Source organism: Marmota flaviventris, chromosome 6 (genome assembly GCF_047511675.1).
Source record: "Marmota flaviventris isolate mMarFla1 chromosome 6, mMarFla1.hap1, whole genome shotgun sequence".
In the NCBI taxonomy this organism is placed as follows: Eukaryota; Metazoa; Chordata; class Mammalia; order Rodentia; family Sciuridae; genus Marmota; species Marmota flaviventris.
The window spans coordinates 38,596,891-38,623,774 of NC_092503.1; the positions used below are offsets into that span (position 1 = coordinate 38,596,891).

At 35.7% G+C, this 26,884-nt stretch overlaps 1 protein-coding gene across 2 annotated transcripts in view; it reads right to left on the minus strand.

The window, feature by feature from the left end:
* The window catches only part of Rnf217 (ring finger protein 217), a 135,856-nt gene that overhangs the window by 20,147 nt on the left and 88,825 nt on the right, over positions 1-26,884 (minus strand). For both annotated transcript variants that reach the window (XM_027947355.2, XM_071613066.1), the window contains exons 2-3: positions 26,545-26,778; positions 14,307-14,471 (exon numbers count right to left, since the gene is read on the minus strand). In XM_027947355.2, the coding sequence (XP_027803156.2) occupies positions 14,307-14,471; positions 26,545-26,778 (399 nt within the window). The remainder of the gene's footprint in view (positions 1-14,306; positions 14,472-26,544; positions 26,779-26,884) is intronic.

Genomic DNA, 26,884 nt, shown 5'->3' on the forward strand with positions numbered 1-26,884 from the left:
TGAACATGACGCCAGCAGATTGGGCTAATATGTGTAAAGCTGTGCTAAATGGAGGACAATACCTGTTATGGAAGGTTGCCAATGAGGAATTTTGCAAGGAGACGGCTAGGCAAAATGCAGCAGCTGGTTATCCTCAGAGAAATCTAGATATGTTGTTAGGAAAGGGACCTTATGAGGATCAGCAGCAACAAATTGCATATGATCCTGGTGTATATGCACAAATTGCTGTAGATGCAATTAAGGCATGGAAGACTTTACAAGGACATGGAGGTTTACAAGGTCAATTATCTAAGGTAATACAAGGAGCTAATGAACCTTATGCTGAATTTGTAGATAGGCTTATTCAAACAGCTACCAGAGTTTTTGGGAATACAGAACAAGCAATGCCATTACTAAAACACCTGGCTTATGAGCAAGCGAATCGTTGGTGCAGAGATATCATTAGACCATGGAAACATGAAGATTTAAACACATATATTAAATTATGTAGAGACATTAATGAACAAGAGCAAGTCCTGGCAGCTGCAGTAAAACAGGCTTTAGATGCCAGAGACATTAATGAACAAGGGCAAATTGTGGCAGCTGCAGTAAAACAGGCTTTAGATGCCAGGCCAAGAACATGCTACAATTGTGAACAAACAGGACATTTTAAAAGGAATTGCCCCATTGGAGGAGGGTTTAACAAAACTAGGTATCAAAGGAGTAGAATACCAGGTATTTGCCCACGATGCCGTAGAGGGAGACATTGGGCTAATGAATGCCGTTCTCAAACCACCATAGAGGGTACTCCATTATCAAAAAACGAACAAGGACCAGGTGTTTATCCACGATATCGTGGAGAAAGGCATCGGGCTCCATTGCCAAAAAATGGATAGGGGGGCCCAATGCTCCGGGGCCCAAAACCACAAATATACGGAGCACTGGAGGAACCCAGCAACCCCATCAGGGTAGTGCCCAGGACACATTGTCCATCAGATCCCTCATCAGACAAACCAGAGGGAGCGCAGGGTTGGACATCTGCGCCTCCGCCAGAGCAGTACTAACTCCAGAGATGGGAGTTCAAATCATTCCCACAGGGGTGAAAGGACCTCTTCCCAAAGGAATAGTAGGCTTATTATTGGGACGCAGCTCTTCTACTCTAAAAGGACTTATGATAAGTCCTGGGGTAATTGATCCCGATTATGAAGGTGAAATAAAAATTATAGCCAGTTCTCCAAAGGGTATATCAGTAATTTCACCAGGAGATAGAATAGCACAGTTACTAATAATACCCAGCCTACATGATAAATTTTCCAATCGTACTGTAGAAAGAGGTTCCAAGGGATTAGGCTCCACAAGTGTAGACTGGGCTATGCTTTCTTTAAATTTAGATTCTCGCCCCATGCTAAAACTAAATATTCAAGGACATGAATTTAATGGGCTACTGGATACAGGTGCAGACCTTAGCATCATCTCTCGTCAAGAATGGCCAAAACATTGGCCATTACAACAAGCCACTCAAACGCTTCGAGGCCTAGGAGTGGCAACTAATCCCCATAGAAGTGCAATGGTATTAGATTGGAAGGATCCTGAAGGATGTGAAGGAACTATACAGCCATATGTATTGGATCATCTTCCCGTAAATTTATGGGGACGAGATGTCCTAGATCAATTAGGTTTGACATTAACAAATAACATCAACCAAAATGCACCCACTATTATGACTAGACAAGGTTTTAGGAAAGGAAAAAGATTAGAAAAACAAGAACAAGGTATAGCAGCACCAATACAAATAGATCAAGGAACAGACAGACATGGGTTGGATTTTCAGAAAGGGCCACTGAGACAATAAAAATTACTTGGAAATCAGAAAGACCAGTATGGGTTCCTCAGTGGCCCCTGACTAAAGAAAAGATACAACCAGCCCATGACATGGTCAAACAACAATTAGCAGAAGGACATATACAACCTTCTGTATCTCCCCATAATACTCCCATTTTTGTCATCAAAAAGAAATCTGGTAAATGGAGATTATTGCAAGATTTAAGAGCCATTAATAATGAGATGGTTATTATAGGACCTGCTCAATCAGGGATTCCTCAATTGTCTGCTTTGCCAAAAACCTGGTATGTTTTAGTTATAGATATTAAAGATTGTTTTTTTTCAATTCCAATTCATCCTGAGGATAGTCCACGTTTTGCATTTACTATCCCTGCACTGAATCATGAAGGTCCTGATCAGAGATGTGAATGGAAAGTACTCCCTCAAGGGATGGCTAACAGCCCAACTATGTGTCAAATTTATGTTAACAAAGTAATCCAGCCACTTAGAAATCAAAATCCTGAACTACAAATATTTCACTATATGGATGATGTATTGTTAGCACACAAAGATAAAAACACGTTGCTAGAATGTTATGCCACACTTACAAACTTATTAAAAAATTATAATCTAGAGATAGCAATAGATAAAGTACAATTAAATTTTCCAATTAATTATTTAGGAGTTCTATTATCCTCAACCATGGTCCGTCCACCAAAAATTCAAATACGAGTAGATCAACTCAAATCACTTAATGACTTTCAAAAGTTATTAGGAGACATAAATTGGATAAGGCCTTATTTAGGTATACCAACAGGAGAGTTGGGACCTTTATTTGATATCCTAAAAGGTCCATCAGATCCAAATTCACCCCGAATGTTAACGCCTGAAGCAAGAAAGGCATTAAAAATCATTGAAACATATATGGAAAATATGCATTTGGATAGAATTGATATAAGTTTGCCTTTATTATTTATTGTACTACCAACAAAAAATATTCCTACAGGAGTATTTTGGCAAGAAGGTCCATTATTATGGATACATTTATCTTATTCTCCTAACACTATTCTTACTAGGTATCCTGAGGCTGTAGGACAATTAATACTCAAAGGAATAAAAGCAGCAAAGGGAGTGTTTGGAATTTCTCCCAATAAAATTATTACTCCATATACTATGAATCAAATTGATGAGTTAGCTAATGAGTTAAATACTTGGGCAATAATCATGTGCAAATCTAATGTTTCATTTGATAACCACTTACCATCTAATCCTTTATTGTCTTTTTGGTCATTGCATCCTGTAATTTTTCCAAAAATGACAAGAAAAACACCTATCATGAATGCTCCAAATATATTCACTGAAGGGTCAAATAATGGTACAGCAGCAGTAGTTACCCCTGATCAAACTTTTACATTTTTAGTACCCAAACAATCAGCTCAAAAGGTAGAGCTTAATGCAGTTTTACAAGCTTTTGTGATGTTTAAAGATTCTGTATTTAATTTATTTTCTGATAGTCAGTATGTAGTTAATGCTATAGTATCTCTTGAAGATGCTGGTAGGATTTCCCCTTCTTCTACTGTTTTCTCTTTGCTTTCCACTATACAAAGTCTAATCTGGGACAGAAAAGATCCATTCTTTATAGGACATATCAGGGCACATACAGGATTGCCTGGAGCCCTTAGTTTGGGCAATGATTTAGCAGATAAAACTACACATGACATACATATTTTCTCTACACTAGAAGAAGCTATAAATTTTCATAAAAAGTTCCATGTCAATGCTAATACTTTACAAAAGCATTTTAAAATAACTAAGGAACAAGCTAGACAGATAATAAAACAATGTCAAAATTGTGTGACCTTTTTACCACAAGTTAATCTTGGAGTCAATCCTAGAGGATTGATACCTAACCATATTTGGCAGATGGACGTCACACACTTGCCAGAATTTGGAAAATTAAAATATTTGCATGTTACAGTTGATACTTCTTCTGGATTTTTGATGGGCTCCCTTCATGCCGGAGAAAAAACTAAAGATGTTATAGCTCATTGCTTACAAAATTTTGCCACTGTGGGTGTTCCAAAACAGTTAAAAACAGATAATGCCCCTGGTTATACTTCTACCTCTTTTAAACAATTTTGCTCAACATTTGGCATTACTCATATAACAGGAATCCCATACAATCCACAGGGACAAGGCATAGTTGAAAGAGCTCATCAAACTATTAAAATGTACTTATTAAAGCAAAAAAGAAGGAATTGGGAAGGGGTATATATTCCCCAAAGATAAACTTAAAATAACCCTTTTTACTCTAAACTTTTAAAATTTGGATTCATCAGGACTTAGTGCTGCGGAAAGGCATATGTGTCCAAAAAATGTACATAAGCCCAAGGTACTTTGGAAGGATATTCTAACAGGACAATGGAAAGGTCCTGACCCAGTAATTGTCTGGAGTCGGGGGTCTGTTTGTGTGTTTCCACAGGGAGAACAGCAGCCGATTTGGATTCCAGAGAGATTAACCAAGGTCCTGACCCAGTGATTGTCTGGAGTCGGGGGTCTGTTTATGTGTTTCCACAGGGAGAACAGCAGCCGATTTGGATTCCAGAAAGATTAACTAAAGCGATTTCTACAGACCAAAAAGAAGATGATTTGGCTCAAATCCATAACAACTGGTATCCAAAACTCCAGTTTGGCTATTCTTACATCTGCAACAGAACCAGGATGCTTTTTTCAATATCTATTTTATTATTGCCCTTTGCCATATCATGACGTTCTATTTTGTTTTTTGAGCTCATACAGACCTAGGTTAATGTTTTGCTGATCAGTTCTATTTTTTGACTATAGAGTTTTTAAACATTGCAATGGAGATTTCACCTGTAAAAAGTTATAAGGCCTTTACTATAATGTTATGTGTTGTATGTATTATATTATGTGTGCACACTTGTGTTTTGTGTTATATGTTTGAATGTATGTATGTCCATATATCATATATGATGAGCGTTCATGATAAAATGGATCCAAATATTTTTTTTTCACGTGATTTATATGGTTTAATTTAAATTGGGTAAACAACTGTTGAGGATTGTTTTAATATGTAAACAAAAAAGAAGGTTAACAGATCTGTTTGTTTACTTTTACCTTTCCTTTTCATTATATTTAATAATTCTCTTAAAGATAATGTAAATTGTTAAGAAAATTGTTTTCTTTTAGTGCCTTCTGTAATGTTACATAATTTTTTCTTTAGCCATTATTGCCAGAATTCCTATCTTCATCCCAGTGCCGGTGAAGACAATGTAAATTGTTAAGAAAATTGTTTTCTTTTAGTGCCTTCTGTAATGTTACATAATTTTTTCTTTAGCCATTATTGCCAGAATTCCTATCTTCATCCCAGTGCCGGTGAAGACAATGTAAATTGTTAAGAAAATTGTTTTCTTTTAGTGCCTTCTGTAATGTTACATAATTTTTTCTTTAGCCATTATTGCCAGAATTCCTATCTTCATCCCAGTGCCGGTGAAGTCAAAGATAAAACCAATCTACAGCTTCTGCAATAGCCATCACTGAACTGCTTGCAGAACTTGCCTGGACACATTGTGAACTCACCTGTATGCATTGTGAACTATCTGTTGGTGCAGCAACTTGTGGTAGTGTTGGGGTATTTTTGCTGATGATGTCATCGGTGGTACAATTTTTCCAAAAGGAGCCGTCAATTGGCTTGGTGTATCTTCCTCCCTTCTGCTTGTCATGATTGTCCAGCTAAAATTTGGGGGCCAACAGAGGTGAGGCAAAGAACCTCACCCCCCCGCTGGTACAAAGTCCTCTCCACAGGTGTGGCTGTATATTGGACCGGTAGTCAATGACGGGTAAGATCCAATTGCAATGGTACCAACCTAACGGGTAAGGACCATATGTACTATTGGACAACCTAAGGCAGGCACGGTCCCTAAGCCACATGCTTTTTGTTTAAACAGAGAGGGGGAGATGTTGAGAGCCACAGCTGAAGGGGCCCCAGCAAACTTCCAGCTGCCGGCTGATGATTGGCTCACAGTGGCCCCAGCAACATCTAGCTGATTGGCTCCTCTGCGGTGATGCTCATTGTGCTGTTTCCCTGCCCTTTCAGACCACGGAGCTGCTCATTGGGGGACTTTTTTGGCTCCGCCCACGTGACCCAGCCAATCGGCCTCAAGAGCAGGAGGATTGTGGGAGGTGGAGAGAAGCTGGTGTGGGAGAGAGAGGCTTGTGGAAAGCCGGTGGTGGCAGTTGAGGCTCTGAGGGTTTTTCCTGAGAGGCTGTTTTGTTTGGCGTGTGTGGTTCTAAAAATAAAGTTAGTTTCTTTTGACAAGTGGCTCCTGATTGTGCCCAGCTGGGTATGTATAAATCTGATTGCATCATTATTTGTTTTAATGTTATGTTACCTAAGTATTTACACAATGATATATATTATAATATTTTTAATTATTTCTAAATTATATTCAAACTAGGAAAATTTTCTGACTTTTTAAGGAAATGTAACAGGTGGTCACATTATATATTTAAATCTTGGGACAGTAAATAAGCACTAATTTTTTTGGCATTAAAAATAGGGCATTAGAGGTAACACAATCTAAGTCCAAGAAGTATTTGCTGTCAAACAATCAGGCTATTCTCATGTCTACAGTTCATCCTTTGGCACACCGGGAAAACAGCAGTAATAACCACTGCTCCAAACTAAGATATTTCATGCAATATGAAAAATTAAAAATGGTAAATCAGTGATCCAGTGGAAGCTATTTTATTTCCTGAGTGGCACTATCTGGAAGCTCCCCTCAGTCCCAGCACTTTTGCAGTAGTAAATAAAGTACTGAAGAACTGTAGGATACCTATAAGAGCAAACATAGATATGCCAACCTTTTCCCCAGTAACCACAAGCTACATAGCGATGGCTCAGATATAAATGACCAAAGACATAGCTTTTGTATTAATCTTATGTGAACAGAAGAAAATTAATCATTTCCTCTCAATCAATGTATTCTTGCCCAAAGCATCCTATTATAGGACTTAAGAGGATAAAATATCTAAAGAGAAATATCACTATAAGTAATTTCCCTTAATTGCAAATTCACAATAAATTGTGAATTAGCATAGTTTATTTTCCTTAGTCCTCCTTTTGGTTGTTACTCAATCGACCTGAAACTGGCTCTACGTCTTAGAATGGTGGTAAATACTTCATCCTTACAACTTTCTTTTGAGAATTAAATTAGACTACTATACACAGTATTGAGGCTGTCATGTTATTTTTACTGTGTAACATCTCAAAGTTTTATCAAAAGACAAGTAATGATTAAGATCTCGATAGCATACTGGAATTAGCATCTTACTATCACACCTGAGGATCTGATGAGGAAAATATAATTATAATAACTGTAATAGAGACAGATATACAGTAAATGTCAGTAGGTATTAGACAGTGTTATTATTACTGTGCTAATACCACAAAAAAAGATCACTGGACAAGGGCATTTTGTAAACACGGAATAAATATGGCTTATCAGAATTCGGCAACTCCTAATAGTATTTTGGCATTTCTTTCTTTTTTTAATGGTTCTTACACTTGAACCCAGGACCTCCCATATGCTAGGTAAGCCCTCTACCACTAAGCTAAACCCACTCATGGATGTTCTTTGAATAACAGAAAAGTGATTATCTTGTCACCTAGAAATCAGAAACATGTTGATCCTGGAGTAAAATAAATAACTTAATTGCTCATTAATTCATAAATCACATTACTTGTATACTAACCTAAGAAAATGTATAATTTCCTAGCAAGGTGTGGTGGCACACACCTATAATCCCAGCAACACAGGAAGCTACGGCAGGAGGGTCATGAGCTCAGAGCCAGCCTTAGCAATTTAGTAAGGCCCTAAGAAACTTAGTGAGATCCAGTGTCAAAATAAGAAAATTAAAAAGGCTAGGGATGTGGCTCCATGGTAATACTCCCCTCAATTCCCAGTACACTGTCCCCAGCCAAAAAAGCATAATTTCTTAATTGATGATCTGTACTCAATGTCTTGTTAAATGTTTTACATAGAGAGGTGAAATTATTTATAAGAGGAAAATCAAGGTGGTCAACTCCAGGTAATCTAGTCAATTGTGACTACATTTCTAACACATTACATAAATGTTTAAATAAATATTTATTTAATCTGAAATTAAGAAAAAAGATAATTTAGAGAAGAGAATTTGATGAATTCCCTTTTAATTTCCCAAATCAATAAAAAACCAAACTATTCTGAGAAACATTAACCCTAACCTTGGTTTAGTAAGTTCAGTATTCCAAGCAACACTTAAACTTTACCCAAGGAAGAATGGAAAAAAAAATGTGTGTGTGTGTGTGTGTGTGTATCTCGAAAGAGTTGTTTTTCTGTAAGCTCCACAGTTCTGGAAAAGCTGTGATGTTATGGACCTCCTGTTTCCTGATTAGATGTTATTTTTAATATTGAACTGTTTCAAACATTTAAAAAAAAACTATAGGTAACAATGTAACAGCTACATAGGGACTCACCACCCATATTTAATTATGTTAACATATTGAGATATTTGCTTCAGAAATATTTTTGAAGCGATAATTCTTGCTTTGTATAATGCTTCCTTTGTATATTTAATGTTTCTTGACTGTAACTTCCTGCTTGCTTTACACTCTTGCTTGCCTCACATAATCAGGTAAAAGGGCCTGAATTGTTTACCTGCATTTTAAAAGTTCATGTGTTACAAATATATACTGAGGTTTCAGAAGTCTGGCCTTTGGAAAAATGGTGTTTTAACAATTTGAACTTCATTATGGAAAAACACAGTAGTGCTAGATGCCAAAATCTGGCTAACTGGAGAATAACCAATACTAATTAGCTAATAGTAAACCTTTTGAGTCAGATGGATGGCTTATTAACCATTCTTTTTTTTAAAATTATTTCTTTTGTAGTTATGTATGGACAAAATGCCTTTATTTTGTTTATTTTTATGTGGTTCTGAGGATGGAACCCAGTGCCCTCACACGTGCTAGGCAAGTACTCTTCTACTGAGCTACAGCCCCAGCCCTTATTAACTATTCTTAGAGATTCCTTACACACATTCGTGAAGGTTTCATAACTGCTTTTATTTTTCATGATAGGTATCATATTGGGCAATACTATTAGGCCTTTAGAAACATCCAAAGGGTATATGCTACTACCTGAGACATATTTAATAATAAATATTCATTTAAAAGTTTCTCTTAAAAAGTATGGTGGACAATAAAACTATGTGTGGCAGCCATTTATGGAAAGGAAACAATGAAATATTTGTTTTGTTGCTTTCCTTTAGTTTAGTCAGTGGTAGATTACTCTATTATTTAAAGAACTACAATGGCTGGGCCAGGTGGTACACACACACCTATAATCCTAGTGACCCAGGGGGCTAAGGCAGGACAATAGCTAGTTGGAGGCAAGCCTCAGCAGTTTGGTAAGATCCTATCTTAAAATAAAAAGGAATGGAGATGTATCTCAGTGGTAAAGTGCCTTTGGGTTAAATCTCCAGGACCCAAAACATAATTTTTTTTTAAAAGACAATTGTAATGACTGTGAACTTTAGTTGAGGAATTTTTTAAAATTTTCAAATGAAATACAAATTTTTAAAAACCATATTTGCATTTGAAAATAGTAAGCATAAGTTATGTAACATGATTTTTACCATGATTTAAAAAAAAATTATTGAATTCTCCACAATTAAAAAAAATTCAACCAGGCATGGTGGCATATGTCCAAATTTCCAGTGGCTTGAGAGGCTGAGGCAGGAGGATTGCAAGTTTAAAGCCAGCCTCAGCAACTTATTGAGACCCAAAGCAACTTGGTAAGACCCTGTCTTAAATTTTAAAATATTAAAAGGGATGGGGATATGGCTCAGTGGTTAAGTGCCCCTGGATTCACTGTCCAGTACAAAAAAAAATTACTAACAAATAATAACTTTAATAATAATTGAGAGCTAAAGTTTAAGTGTGAGTGAAGCTGCATACATGGTATTTATTTGTTTCATCTTGTATATTACTGTTATTTTTAGGTGTGCATATAACTCAGATTTTAGTATCTCATCAAATAGTCTCAAAATGAATTTTTTGCATGAAAATGAACATATTTCATATTTTCAACAAAATTTAATTTCCTTACTTTCTTTAAATTTATTTTAAACATTAAATTTTATAAACTAGATTTAGTTTTGTTGATAACTAAGTAAAAAAGAAACTCAATATTAGCACAGGTTTTCTGTAGAGTAAGAATATTATAAAAATTATTTGTAAGATAACAAATGGTGTTTCATAACTGAACAAAATTCTGTATTAGAAGGCAATGACATTCAAATAAAATGCTAACCACAGTTGATGTTAATACAGTAACATAAAATTTTCATAAAATGTTTTATAAATAGGTAACTTCCAGAAATGTTTGTATATGTTCACCTTGGTATGAAAAAAATCACATTTATGAATAAGTATCTTGCTAATAAATGTGAGAGAAAACTTTTAATACTTACTATCTGTCAAAAATGAATTATAAATAATAATTTTGACTTCTTAGCACAAGTCAATTTCTTCATAATACTATACCAAGTATCAAATTGGTCTTTCCACTTGAGAAAAAGGTAAAAATCTCATTATGGGAGAAGTAAAGGAGAGAAAAGAATTACTCTATTGAGAGTACCAATTAAATGAATTTTTAGATAATCAAACTCTGCTTGAAGGGGCAATTTGTAAATAATTATTTTGTAGTTATAGGTGAACACAATATCTTTATTTTTATGTGTTGTGGAGGATCAAACCCAGTGCCTCATGCCTGCTAGGTGAATGCTCTACCTCTGAGTCACAACCCCAGCCAAATGGGCAGATTTTACAAAGGCATAATCATTTAAAACTCATCAGTATGGATACATAAATTTCATGAAAAATTAGCAGTAAGATTAGCTAAGAAAAGAGACTCTTATGTATCAAAACTTAAAATGTGCTTAGAAAGAAATTACAAATCAGTTGGTAGGAGAATTATTTAATAACCATTCCAAGATGGAAAAACTAGTTTCAGTACTCAATGTATAATAATCACCAAAATAAATTATGGGCCAATTAAAGAGTTCAAATATTTGGAAATCAAATGGCTTAAAGACAGAAAGTAAACAGACCTTTATAATCAAGCATATGAATAATAAATGATTAAGTTTAGAAGAAAAATATGTATGAAAGATTTGTAAATATATAAAAAAAATGTATGTGTCCAAAGGGTAAGAGAAACGTATATATGGTAAAAGAAAAATTTGAAAAAAATTAAAAAATATATATGTAAACCTAAAGATAAGGATTAACCTAGAAATAAGGACTATCAAGTAAAAAAAAGAAATAAACGAACAAAAAACACTATCATCTGAGAAAAATGAAAATATGTAAATAAAATACACCAGAAAACATTTTCAAATAAATAGTTCACATAATTTGATAATAAAATTTATGCTCCAACCTAGGCCACAAAAATAGGCAAAGGATATGAACAGAAAACTTTAAAAAGGTTGTATTATAAACTACAAAACATATTGTATTTTAAAAGAATATTTATATTCAGTTCATAAGTAAATAAGAAAATGCAAAATGTGAGAACAATGCATTTTAAAACTATTAAAATTAAAAGAATTAAAGAAGTGTTCACCCAGAAACAAATCCTCAAAATTTTTCTCATAGAATTACAAATTGTTTCATTTCTTTTGGAAAGCAAATTGGCAATACATGCCCAAAACTAAAAGCATTGATATTTAACCTATTCTACCTTTATGTATGTTTTAGAGGTTCAAAACATGGAAAAAAAATACATTCAAGATAAATATCATCAACACATTATATACAGACCCAAACCTAAATCAGCTGTGGTGTAGAAAGGTAAAATATTCACGCAAATATTACACAGTTAATGAAATGTTTTGAAAATTGCTTTAGAATTGTTTGGGCTGTTAAGTGAAGAAACTAATGTATCAAATTATTGGCATATTTTAGATAAAACACTACAAAAAGTAATTCCAATGGGGCAAAAACCCCATTTGACACAGTGAGTAGATTAAAGTCCAGGACTAAATACTCTCCTTCTTTGCCCAAATTTCCAGCATATGTTTTATAACCTTTATAGACAAAATGATTATTTTAAAATCAAAATCCATTACAATTTTGAATTTAAAACATAATATACCTATAGCAGGGTACAAAAATATAAATATACTTTGCTCACAACAAAATTTTACATATATTTGATTATTAATATTAAAAGCATTTATATGAAAATAAATAACAATGGTTTTGTCCATCTGAAGATAATACATGAAAGTTTTGTTTTACCAACACTCCTACCATCTTCCTTTTTTATATTTATAAATTTTAAGACATACATTTACGGAAAGAGCCTAAGCAAGTAAAATAAACATGAATTCATTAATTTTATATCAATTTCTATCATAAATATAGAAATGTTTCATGGGGGGAACATAATTTTACGGTCCAACAACAAAAATCAGAATAAACAAAATCTTTTAAGCTGCGCTTAAAAGAAAAAAAAAAGTTTGCACTCAAAACACGTCATAAATCGTGACTTAGATGAATATAAATTTCATAAATGTGAATTTGACCAGAAAACAAGTTCTCAGCTACAATGTAGTCATGTAAACGAATTCCCTGGCTCTTTTCCTTTCATTTATTTAAAAGGTAATCAGACCATGGAGCTATTTCTACAAGAGGGAATCAGCATGCAGGCTTTCTTTTAACTGATTATCTATATTTGTCAAAACTGTGGGAGGTTATTAGTGTGCTCAGAAAATTCCTTATGTTTCATTGCTTTTTCTTTTACACACGAGGGTCGCTTTAATGTTAGATCAAGGGATTGAAGTCATAAGCGTATGTTTTTATGTATGACTTCATTTCAATCAGAATTTCCTCAAGGCATAATGCTGCAGTATTGTTCATTCAGAAAACAGTACCAGAATGGCTGACTGGCAATTGTTTTTTTTACAGTTTTCCAGGGAGATATAAAGTATACTTATGAGCAAAGTGCTAAGTAGAATGACTTAACAGCACTCAAATTCCCACTAGCCTGTGGTTTAAAACTGAGCAGTAGCTTCAAATAAACTCAAAAGGCAAGAAAAAAAGGAAAAAGGTCCTCCTTTTAAATTGTTTTGCAATGGGATGAAAAATATAAGGGTACTGAACAATCGATGCACTGAGCTGAAATAGACCTAAATAAATAAATAAATAAATAAATAACTGAATGAATTTGCCTCCTACAGGGAAAACAGACAAAGCTTTAGCTCACACACATCTCTTTACATCACTTTTTACAAAGCTGGTTCAATTAAACTATTTCAAAATTTCTTCCAATTGCCAAAAATACAACATTATCATTTCATGCTATACGTTTTACTTACGGTATATATAAAACAGTATGTGAATTTGGAATAGTAGATCCATATATTAGTATTATTCTCAATAATAGGATTTATAAAATACTTTTACTACTTCAAATTGGATTCACAATTATTAAAATTTTAAGTATTTCTGATAATGGGAATTTCACTTATCTGTTCTAAGTCTCCAGGAAAGAAGGAATTGCAGAGTTATTCTTAAAAGAAAATTAAGCTCAATTTGGATATGATATCCAAAAGTAAATTTGGCAACAGATAAAAACCACATATGGTACAGTATACATATATACACGCATAAAATTTTCTAAAGTAAGTTAAAAAAAAACTTCAACAGATCCCTATCTTATAAGAACCGTTTTGTTTTGTTTTGTTTTTGTTTGTTTGTTTGTTGTTGTTTTTTTGCTGCATTTACTTGGTGATCTCTATGTAGGAGGATCTTCCCTTGCTATTTGCATGGCTAACTTTCCATATTCAGGTTTCAGCTCAAATGTCTATTAACTCTTGATTACTTGAAAGATTATAAGAGGGAAATTAAAGTGGGATTCATAAAATCCATAAGTCCTGATTTTGAGTATTAGTTTCTACCTCAAGAGATATACAAAGAAATGAAATGATCAATTTAAAGTAATCCTAAAGTGATATGCAATGGCCAAAGGACAAGAAAAGCAAAGGACAGTAAGGATTCAAAGCCTGCAAAATTAATTGGGTAGGGATTACAGTAGTGTGGCAAGCTAGAAATGATATGTTTATATCATTTCCAAGCTAGCTTTTCCTTCTTAATTTTTAAAGAAAAAATAAAGATTTTGATGTTTTAAATTAATTCAAGTAGTCTCCTTAAATTTTGTAATGTATAATAACTCATAAGAATATACCTTATTTATATATAAAATGTTAAGTTTAAGACATGATATAATTTCTCTTCTAAAATGAAACAGCAAATACTCTTTCTCCATACCGGTGTTCAGATAATTATAAATATGATTCATTTCAATATCATGGATATTATTCAATTACATTCAGACGTACACATTTCTTCCCTTTCTTCCAAAAGGTCATCTCACCTTGCACTTTGGACACTTCTGGGCATTCCTCTGCCCATGCTCGATCTCGCTGGCCCAGTGACGCAACAGTTTGTCTCCTTTTTTGTACTCCTTGCAGTTAACACCTTCATGCCAAGGAGAGTGGCACTTGAAACACCAGATGAATTGGCAAGTGGGGCACTGGATCTGTGCAGAGAAAAATAATGTTAAGTACTAGTGGACAGACTGAAAGAACAAGAATGGAGATGCTTGGGAAGTTAGCAAAAGTGTTACAATTTAAAATGCCTCCCTCTCAACAAGATCAGAGACGGAATAAGACATGAATATTCTGTTATTAAAAGAGGAATGAATTGCTTTAGCAAAGATGATGTGGCTGTTCATAGACCACACTGGAATTCAACACTTGGGAAGTTCTAGAAATCAAATTGCCTTTATGAACATCTCCAGATGGAAGCACTGAGTAAAACCTGATGGTTCTCAATGCCCCAGATCCAGACACTTCTGCTCCCTTTAACTCACTTTTCCCTTCCATCAATTTCCCAGGTTTTTCATTGCTCTTCATAACAATGACTTGCTTCACTTTATGAAATCAAAGCCCCACAGATACTTCATCACATGAAAAACACACTAACCAATACACTGCTATACTAACCATCTGCTGTGAAGCAGCATCCAAAATAATGGGTACCCTTGGTTTGCTACCAATATAAGGAAGGCTAGCTATAAAAATAATGCAAAGAATAAAATAATTAGAAATGTGTCAATATTGTGACCCTGTGGCTTGTATTGAGGAAACCTTCAAAATGAGGTCTTGATGCCATATCAATGTCTATAGCAGCACAATTCACAATAGCTAAACTGTGGAACCAAACTATATGCTCTTCAACAGATGAATGGATAAAAAAAATGTAGCATACATACCAATGGAATATTATTCAGCAATAAAAGAGAATAAAATAATGGCATCTGCAGGTAAATGGATGGAGTTAGAGAAGATAATGCTAAGTGAAGTTAGCCAATCCCCCCAAACCAAATGCTGAATGTTTACTCTGATATAAGGAGGCTGATTAATAGTGAGATAGGGAGTGAGAGCATGGAAGGAATAGACAAACTTCTAATAGGACAGAGGGTTTGGAGGGGAAGGGAGGTGGCATGGAATTATTAATATGGTGGAATATGATGATCATTATTACCCAAAGTACAGGTATGAAGACACGAATTGGTGTGCATATACTACGTATACAGAGATGAAAAACTGTGCTATATATGTGTAATAAGAATTGTAATGCATTCCACTGTCATATATAAATAAAAAAGAGGTCTTCATATTTTCACTATGTGGAGGTGTATATGAGCATCTGTGTACATGTTCATTGAAAATATTTGTCTTCCACTTGACATGGAAATGTTTTATCTGCCTTCCTTTACCATGAATGGCAGTGGAGTATGCCACCCTCACAGAGTATTATAGTCCTCACTCTCTAAAGTCATATAGATATACTGGACTTTCCCCAGCCCCATTTGATTAAAATGAATTATCACTTTGAATGAATGAATTAAAGTGATTAAAATGAATCACTTTGAATGACATTTGTAACTTTTCTTCTCTAGGCTCCTGCATATGAGGACACTGCAGCATGGGTGAATGTACTAATGTTTTGAAGACCAATTCGAATTTCTTTTGGTAAACTGTGCACAATATCACCACTTACTTCTTTGGATCACCACGTTTTGATAATGGAGATTCCACTACATAAGTTAACTGGCAATTACAATCACAGCTCTTCTGTTTATAACTCAAAGCACTGAAGTTTTCACTTACGTCAAGAATAAATAATGCTTTCCTACACAAATGTGAAAATGCAAAAGTACTTCTGTTTTTAACTTTGGACAAAACAATAGAATTTAGTCATTAAATTAAAAAAAAATCTTCATGTCTTTTTAAAAAAATTCTGTTAAATGGGAATATTATGCATTACTTATTTTTATCTTCAAGATAATCCTACAAAGTAAATATGAAGGTAACATAGCAGGTATGTGTTAAGAAGAAATTTAAATATACATTTGTCTGACTCCAAAGTCGGCACTTTCTAACTGTGCAGAAACACTTGCTCACACTCAGCAGTGTTCCTTCTTTAATAACTGACAACTTAAAACATAGTAGTCAAAGATTGTTAAGTGGTTAAACTATCCAGTAATTCAAAATTCTACATGAATCCCAATGAAAGGTGAACTATGAAAATCCTTTTCAAGATTTTCATATAAATTGGAAGTTTCCTTGGATGAAAAAAAAAGATCTCATGATTCAGTTATTTAAAATAACTGTTTTTGCCTTTTTTACCACGAATATTAAAATAAGTCATTTTTCAAAGAAAAATGAGTTGAAATGGGTGTGTTTCAGAAAATAAAATATTATGTTTATTCCCTTATGTCATTGAACACTGAAGAACAGATGTTACTATCAATGGAGCCTTCCTTCTGAAGACAGTGAATGAAATGCAAAGAAAAAAATGACATCACTTTTCCTCTTGTACCTACCAATATGTCAGGAGGACTTGAATACTTAATTCAGTTCTCTCCTATTAGATATAATCCATGATTTGAAATTGCTGGGCTCTAGTATCATTAAATAAAAGTGTAAAATGCCTCTTTGGTTTTTTAATCAGTCTTAGATTTTATTTATGAAATGAATAGAAATAAAACTTTGAAATGGACAACAGACATTATTATGGTTTAAGGATCCTTGTGAACAAATGTTGAACTCACATCTTTGGATCTCCAACAAAGATAATGAGAAGTGTGCAATTCTCCCAAGGTACCAGAATGAAGGAATCTGACGCTTGGTGTCTAAACCAGGTATGGTGGCTCTCAACTGCTTGTGATAAATAAGTCCTACTGCATGTCCTACCACCCTTCTCACCAACAAAACAGAACTAGTGACAAACTGACAGGAGTCATGCAGCAAGCTCTCAAGTGAATATGAATAAGGAAAATTCATACTCAGCTGCTTACTATGCTTTGGATTAAAATTATGAAAAGACTAACTGCCAACATAAACAACATTGGTATTTAGAAACTACATCTGAATTGCTTCAATACTGACTTTTTGGTCTAAAGATGCCTTATTGACCTTAACTATATTCAAAATTGGCTTTATGTAAACACATATAGACCTCAACACCACACCTTCCTCCATGCTTTTATTCACAGTTATTCCCCTCATGAAATGCCACCTCACAACCACAAGTCTGCCACATGGAGTGCCTTGCCTTCTGCATAGTCATATTCATACAGAAGCAGGAGAAGAGGCATCATCAGCATTGCTTAAGAGCTTGTTAGAAACAGAGAATTCCTGAAACCCTAGAACCATTGAATCAAGAGTGCACTTTTCCACAAGGTCCTCAGGGGATTCATATGCATGCTGAAGTCTGAAATACACTCTTCTATACCAAGTGACCCATGGTTTTGTCCTGTACACAATTTATCGAATCAGGAAAGGCCAAAAAACATGTATCCTCTGGTTGGCACGTTGGCAAACTGCCTAAGAGGCAGCTGCCATGAGCTTTGCCCAGCAGAGGTGCTCATTGTTGAATGTAGATTAGCCAAAACAGATTTTTCTCTCCTGAGAAGTGCAATGGGGGCACATATACATGCTGCCTTTGCCATTGAGAGAAAGACAGAGAGGAGCTGAGTGTCCACAGGGAAGATCACTGGAGAAAGAAATAGGCATTGACTTGTGGTGAGATGACAGAGGGGCTCACACTACTAGAGAACTAACTATCTGTTTCTCCATGAGGCCTCCCTGGGTGGCTGCTGAGACTGATTTCCTGTCCTTCCCACTTCCTGTGGTGCATTCAACAAACCTCACTCATTGAAGCAGGACAAGCACATCTCTACTTCCTATCACTGGAAAGACTACAATAAACACAATCTGTGTCTGTAATCTTATCCTAATAAAATTTTTATAACTTGAAGATATCTTCCTTATTCCTCCCTATGAGATGCAGTTCTCTCTTATGGAATTTACGTTGGGCAGGTAGATGTGCAATCTCCTTAAGAGTCTACACGTTTACTGAGGACAAAAGCTGTGTCACATTCATTCTGTATTTCCTGAGTCAAGTAACACAGACCCTCTGACTTACGGTGGACACTCAGTAAGTTATTTGTAAAGTGAATTAAATGAATTCAAAGAAAAACCAACATCTCTAACTTAGAAACAGTAGCTGAGATGGCATTACCATTTCTTAGATTCCCAGATGATGTTTACTAAATATTTTTATAAATGTGCAAACTCTTTTTACATATTAAAATACATATTGGGCAGAGGGTGCAGCATGAGTCACCACTCAGAGGTCCCAGGGCACACGTGTAAACAAAAAGTGTTCCAATGTAGCCTGAACAGAGACATCACTTCACCAGCTCAACTCTGAACCTTGATGAAGTGTCCAATAAATAGGGTCTAGTAAGTACCTACAGTCTGGGCTTGTCTGCCAAAATATATTGTGATTCAGAAATTTCTTATATGAGCCATGTAAAAATTACAGGTGTCATGCTGGGCATGGCATTACAAGCCTGGAAACTCAATTGCACTGGAGCTAAGGTAGGAGGATCCTAAGTTCAACACTTACAAACTGTTTCAAAATAAAAAAAATACAAAGGGCTAGGGATGTAGTTCAGCTAGAGAGTGCCTCTGGATTCCATTCCTCAGTATTAAAAAATCACAGCTGTCAGGCTAATTTCCTAAAGAAACTAATCAATACAATAAATGATTTGGAAATCTTACAGTTATAAAAAGTTTAAGAACTGAAGATGCATTTCCTGTACAGGAGAAGATGTGAAAGAAGTGTAGGGTGTTCCAGAGATGAGAAAAGGAGTCTTGATGCATAGCTTCAAACACCTGTAAGGAAGCCATTTGTTCCTTTATAATATCAAATTCTAAAGTCAAAGCGCAGCCATCAAAGGAGAGTCCCCACACAGGAAAATGGGCTCGACTTCCTGCCTTGCTCTTGTTCCCTGGGAGTCCAGTGCCTACCTGGGATCTCTCCCTGCATAGGAGCACAGTTACATATGGGCTCCACAAGGCACTGTTCCTTAAAAGAGATACCAGATGTGGCCAAGTAACCCTTGTGTTACTGTCTCACAGCACAGCTGAAATTGGGGTGAAAAAGGAAAGAAAAAAACTTTTCTAAAGTTTGGGGACCAAAAGCACACATAACAATGCAGGGTAACATATGACAAGATAAGGTATATCAAGTTACAATCTTATAGACCTCCCTCAATATTCTTTTCCTGGCTCCACTTACATATGTAACACATTATTTATTGCATAATACACCCTCCTGGCTTTTATTTTTAAGTGAGAGGCATGCTCTTCCAGGGCAGCACGTTGGAACTTGGGGATGGGGTTCTCTGCAGTGTCTCCCCTGAACTTGAGAGTCAATGTTCATACCAGTCCACCTGGAATCATCTTTAAGCACCTACAAATTCTATAGAAAGGTAGAAATACAGAGGGTAGTATACAAAAAGTGCACAGACCAACCTTCTTCCAGAACATCTTCTGAGCATTTTATAATGAGAATCTGACTGGCTAACTTCACTCCCTTTCCAGCAAGTCAACAGAGAGAAATGATTCTTCACTTGTCTCTTATGCTGAAGACTCAAGGGAAAACAAGATGAATCAAAAAAAAAAAAAAAAAAAAAGAAAGAAAGAAAGAAAAACAAAAACAAAAACGGTAGTTCTCAACATTGTAGGCCAATGTGTAGGACCTATAGGTCTTAATTATTACAATTATCTAGTTGTTTTGTTTTTTTTTTTTAAGAGTCAGATATAGGCTACAATATCAGATGTATTCCAACATTCAGCTATGGATAGAAGTTGAAGCCCAAGCAAAAACTCTGAAAATATCATGGCCAGTTTGTGTGTAAAACAAAGAACAAGGTTAGAAAATACCTCATTAGTGACTAAAGGGAGAAATGAACTTTAATAAAATTTAGTAGGCCGGCATCAGAGCTGGGCATTAGACATTTTTTCAAAGGAAGAGTATAACACCCCCTTTGTTTAACTGGCCTCTTTAACTGGACTAGACGACTTGTCTTTATCTCCCTCATAAATCCATGCCAGCAGCAATCATTTAAGAAACTACACTTGTTTTCTATCGGTTTCTGACACGGATGATGCATTAATACCAAGAGAAATCAGCATGTGTCATAAACTAGACTGACCTTGCAGAGCTGAATCACGGTACGATTCTCAAATTTGTAAACACTGTCAATTTAAAGTGATGGTGTCAGGGAAAAACAGAGCAAAGGAGCACACTAATCACATTTTCATGGGCAAGCTTTACACATCTCTATATATGAAAAGAAATTCCCAAATCATTTTTACCAAAGAAAACTTTAGCACATTGTAAAGCACACCAATTAAGGACAACCTATGGACTCTATGGTGTTCTGAAAGCCCTTAGAAAAATTCTTTTACTACACAAGGAAATAATACATCTATGCAGTTTTATAAACTGTGATTTCTACCCAGAGGGCTTGTAATTGTAAGAGAATAAAAGACTGCTAAAGATATAAGGTCAGAACAGAGAGGGTTTCTCAGGGATATTTTATTGGTTCTTTTCTTCCACCTTACGATGAGTCACAGCTCCTTTGTGTAAATGATGACGGTTCTGCTTAACATTTGTGAGAAGAACAGGAGGAATTATTATTAGTTTTGCCTCAAGGAAACCATAAAGAGAATTGCCTTCACCATGTTCCTGTGTGGAGAGGCATGACCTTCAACTCTCACTACAAAGCAGCCTACGCTTGGGATGGGAAAGGAACCTGGAACTGCACCTATCACAGTGAACTCCTGAGTGAAATAACTTAGTGGCTTTTAATCCTGTGCAACCCTCTACCCTCCCCTCTCATCCACGAAGAACAACAGAATAACCATCAATGTTCTTTCCCTGAAAAACATATGCTCTTCATTTTCATGACTTCCTTGTCAAAATTCCTTCTCTTCCACCTCAAGGTTGATGACTTCTATCAGGTCACTCCTGAACAATGTTTCATGACATCTATTTCTTGTTGCCCCCCAAAGTCAAACTTAACACCATTAGCATATCTCAAACCAAACCTTCTTCCACTCCCCAAACCTTCTTTCTTCCTCCAGACACAATTTCTTCCTTGCTTTATTCCCACTGTGCACTGATCTCTGTTCATTTTGACTCCCTACTCTTTTCTCCATAGCCAGGGATGCTCATTTTGCTCCCCTTGCCTAAGTGATAATGAGCATTATAATTTCTAGCAGGCGTTGAGCACTTTATGTGTCAGTTGCAATGCCAAGCACTCTATATGTGTGACTTCATTATATTCTTATACTCTTAGGACATGGATACCATTACTGTTCCCATTGAAAGATGTGAAAATGGTACTCAAAGTTACAGAGCTAGTATGTGGCAGGCTGAGAATTTACATCTGGTTTGAAACCAGTGCTCTCACCCAACTTTCCTCCTTGGTCAATTCAGCATTTCAAGGCTTAGTGTGTTTGTCCTTTAGTGAAGTCCTCCCAGTCTTCCCTGTCCTTTCTTCTCCTATAAAATACACTCAGCATTTTCCATCTACATTTATTACAGTGCCTAATGTTATTTACACATTGGACAATTTATCAGTTCCTTCAACAGAGGTATTTGGAATGCATTCGTCACAGGATATGGTACTGTAGAGTGAATGGGAATGAAGTAGGGAATGAAGCAAGTCAGGACCTGGCCTCTTAGAGACTAGTAAGAGAGACTTAAAGCAAATAGGCATAGATATATGCCATAAAATCCCAGATGATAGTTGCTATGGAGAAACACTTTGAATGTGGGTAATATGCCTGTCTCTAAGCATCACATGAGCACATAACAGTCACAATTATGGGTTTTAAAAAAAATTTTTTTTATTTTCCCACCACTAATGTGTTTCCAAATTGATGGGCAGTTGGTGTTGCATTAATAAATTTTAGGAACTATTTAGGTTAGAAATTAAATTTCAAATTGGAAATTGAAATCAACCTTGTAGAAATGGGATCATAAAAACTTTTGGCATCATGACGTGAGTTTCAGAGAGAAGACATAAATATTATGAATGAAAGAATAAAATTGGATTTGACCAGAGGCAGGCAAGGTTGTCTCAATGTAAATCTCTCAATTCAGGAATGTACTTGTTTAATTTGATATAGCATGAGTTGACAATGTTCAGAACACAATGAAAAGGTCTATTACTCGAAATTTTTCCAGCTGAGATTGCTGAATTAGTGCTTCTAAGGATAAATGAACATGAAAATGAGTTCTGGTTACTGCTTCTTGATTGTACTCTGTTCAACCTTTTCCCATCTGCTGATTACACAATAATTAACAAGTGGTCTTTACAAAGAGCTATGCACGAAAATGAAATCCCCAAATATAATATTTTAGATCTCAACCTTCGTGTGAGAAGCATTTACTCAGCCATAACATTTCCAAACAACTTTAGCCTACTATATTAAGTGCTTCTAAATTTTCAGGAAAAAAAAAACAATAATAAATGCTCAAAGAATAACATTAGAACAAGACAATGTAACTCAGTGTCTCAAAAGCAGTACCACTGGGCTGGGGATACAGTTCAGTGGTAGAGCTCTTGCTCAGTATGTGCAAGGTCCTGAGTTCCATCCCCAGCACTGCCCCCAAACAAAACAAAACAAAACAAAAGCACTAGTACAATTGAGATAAACATTACAAGGGATTTATCAACAGTTACAAAACCCACTTAAGGATATAAACATAAGGCAGTTGCCTTAGGATGCAGCTTGTTGCATTTGAGTACTTGAATTCACTACTTTTGAAGTTATGATAAGCTATAACAGTTTGGAAGTGAGTTCTGTTACTGGAGAAACTGAATTAAAATTTTAAAAAAATACAGCAAAACGAAAGATGTCCATCTGTTCACCACAAAGAATAAAGACTTTAGTGCCAGTTTAGAGTACTCTACTTTAACCATGAACATCATAGGAGTTTGCTGGAGTCAGAGCCCTCCCTGCCTATAATATCCAGACAGGTATGGGCATATAAATCAGGTTATGTTAATGTAGAGCTTAGAGTTTAATGATGATAAACGCTATATAAAGGTTACACTAAAAATAGTACACATCATAGACCCAGGAAGTGTTTGAATCATACCTACAACTGTGTACAATGTAGAAAAGGGGAATTATCCCCACATTTGGTGGTAGCTTTACTTTGATTGGAAATGGCTTTATAGTTTCTTTTTACATTGTGCTATAGGTTGGATCTGGAGTGTCTCCCAAAGGCCCATATGCTAAAGGTGTGGTCAGCAGCCTGTGGCATTAATGGGAGGTGGTGGAACCTTTAGGAGGGAGAGCCTAGGGAAAGGAAGTTAAGTCTCTGAGGACATGCCCTTGAAGGGCATGTTGGGATCCTGGCTCTTGCTCTCTCTGCTCTCTGGCCTCCGTAAGGTAAGCAGCTTTGCTCTACCACCCACTCATCTCCATGATGTCTGCATGGCCAGAGGCCCAAAAGCAATGAAGTCAGCCAACAAGATCTGAATACTCTGAAATCCTGAAACATCCTTGTAAGTTGATTAGTTCAGGTATTTTGCCACATGATAGAAAGTTGACTAACATATATTTAGATTTCTATGCCATACCGCCCCCTGAGGATTTTAAATACTTTATTATCACTTACTATATATTGAATTTGTCCTCTTCTCAGAACTTTACATTTCCTGTGCTTATAAAAAGTAAACAACTGCATCTGCAAGATTTAATATCTTCACCCATTTGCCCCCTGCTTCTCTTCCTAACCTACAACCAACTGACAGATATCAGGGGATGATCATTGGGAAGTGTTATCAGGATACCTTTGGTTCACTCAAAAATTATACACATACAGGATTTTATATTTGCAGTTTTTCCATATTTCACTCTCAATACATGTGCACTGTGATAAATTATGCTCATTACAGCATGATTTCAGATGAAATAAAACTTATAACATTTTATGCTCTTGTAATTGTATCTAAATGATCCTTTTACTCATTTAATAAGAGTAATACATTTTAACATTATTCAATTATTCCCATTTTGGTTCAATTATGTGTACATTTTGAATATCACAAATAACCTCACTTATCTCTAATTCTAAACATAATTTAGAAAAAAGTAAAATATCCTATGTTCTAAAATAACAAATATTTTTAAAACTACAAGTTTCCTGATAAAATGAATTAACATACAATTGGAATATAAGTAAATGTATTTATATAAATATAAATGAAGACATATAGTAACAAAAAAAGTATTCCATATCAAGTCAGTAGTCAGTATCACTGTAGGGTAATTATTTTAGTCTTACATTTTTGTAATGTCAATAACGACATTTCTTATAGAAAATTAACAAGAGGTTTCTCCTAACAATTATACCTAAAAGACACTAGCTTGCATAAAAACCAGAAATAAAAAATATTAACCATGAGAGTCAAGCAGTTGCAAAGACCAGTTAGTCACTAAGAAGCTCTGACTGACTCAGGAATACTCCAGCTCATCATTGTAATGGCAGAAGAAGGTACTTGCTAAACCACACCAGGGTTCCCTCAAAGCCACAGGAAGAATAATGTACAGAACACTGCTTCCAAGACTCAAAACATGGGCAAAAACTTACCTTAAATGGAGATGATTTCAAACAGCCTTTGAAACCACTTCATCCTGCCATTTACTGTAATAACAAGGATGAAAACTACTGCCACAGCCTCATTAGTTTCTGCTTCATTTACTGAAAATGTTCCCTGTTCTGCTGACTAATAGTCACCTGGTGAGGCTCAAAACTTTGCAAGACAATTGTTCTGGGGGTAGGCCTGGGGGCACCTGTGCATCTTAAAAACTCTCCAAGCAGTTCTACAATAGTCAGGGCCATGAGTCAAAGATTCCTCCCACAGCTGTTGCCTTGGTTTCCCAGCCTTCAGTCTTGGCCTCCTGTGACAGCCTCTGAATGCTGCCACAATGATCTTTTGTAATGCTCATGGAATTAAATTCAAACTTCTGAGCAAAGGGTGGAAGACTCCACAGGACTGCTCTAATCTACCTGCCAAACTGCTCTTCACTATTCTTTCCTCATTGTCTCTGCAAAGCTGCCTCCTAGGGCCTGGCTTCAGCCTCTGCACCTGAGCTCTTACTCACCCCTTGCTCTGAGCTCTGAAATGCTCTCCATTCTGCCCGGACCCCACCTCCTCAGTGAAGCTTTCCTGACATTCTAGTGCCCAGCTTCCTGCAAGTGTCCCCAAAGCACCCTATATGAATAGGTGTGTGTGTGTGTGTGTGTGTGTGTGTGGTGGGGGTGGTATTTGTTTTTTTCTAATCACAGTGAACTGTCATTTTAGAGAATATGTCTCCTTTTATCTTCTGTTACAGTTTGATTTTTAAGCATCCCCTGAATGGTAAATAAAGGCTGGCTCCCTGGGGTGGCACTAGTAGGAGTTGGTAGAACCTTAAGAGGTGAGGACTAGTGGGAGGTCTTCAGGTCACTGAGCCTGTGCCTTCAAAGGAGATTGTGTGACCTGGTCCCTTCCCCTAGCTCTCTCTTGCTCTCTAATCACAAGGAGAGTCCCAGTCAGTCATGGACTAAATCCTTCAAAACTGTGAGACAAAATAAACATTTTTTCTATAAGTCAATTATCTCAGTTACTTGTTATACTGACAGAAAACTGACTAACACATCTTTATTAGATTTTCTGAAGCAGGGATAATGTCACCTTTACTTTTGTGTCCCCTAAATTTAACACAATATCAAGCATACACTAGTATTCTATATTTGTTGAATAAAAAGTGAATAACATTTTATATTACTTTCCTTTATTAAAGAGTTAAAAGAGATTTTCACTGGGACCACTAGGAAACTCAAGATCAAGTCATAGTTCAAAAAAAAAAAAAAAAAATCCCTAGTATTATCTTGGTATTGGTAATGGTAATGAGTATTACTCTAAAGATTATCTTTCCAACTGTATTACCAGTTGAATTTTCAACATGATTAAAGTCAATAAAAAAATCTTTAATGAAATCCTCAAGATTGCCATCTTAGCATCAGTCTCCCCAGACCACACATTTTCAGAATCACGGGCAATGTATGCTCACCTTCGGCTCCGGGAAGGGAAGGAAGCCCACTTAATGCCCACCACAAGTTGGCCCAATAGGGCTGCTCCCATCATGTGACATCTAACCCACAACTCTGGTGAACATGCTTACTTTATATTTGCTTTCTGATCTTGAAGGGGTGGGAATATGTCCTTTTTTCTTAAAGGTTGTAAAGTGCTTGCACTGAGGACACGGCTTGGTGCTGGAATCAATGCGGCCAAGTTCCAAGAAGTACTTATACTTGATGGAGTCTTCATGTGTTAAATTATAGACAACAGTTGTTTCTTCCAGGAATTCAAAGCACTCTGTGATAGGGCATTTGATTTCTACTTGGCCAAGTTGTACCTGTGTGAAAGAACAGGTGGTATTGGTTATTAAATTTCTTTCTCTTTTTTGCATTAAGTATTGTTATATCTTGATTATAGTAAAGGGTTGTTTGTTACTTTTAAAG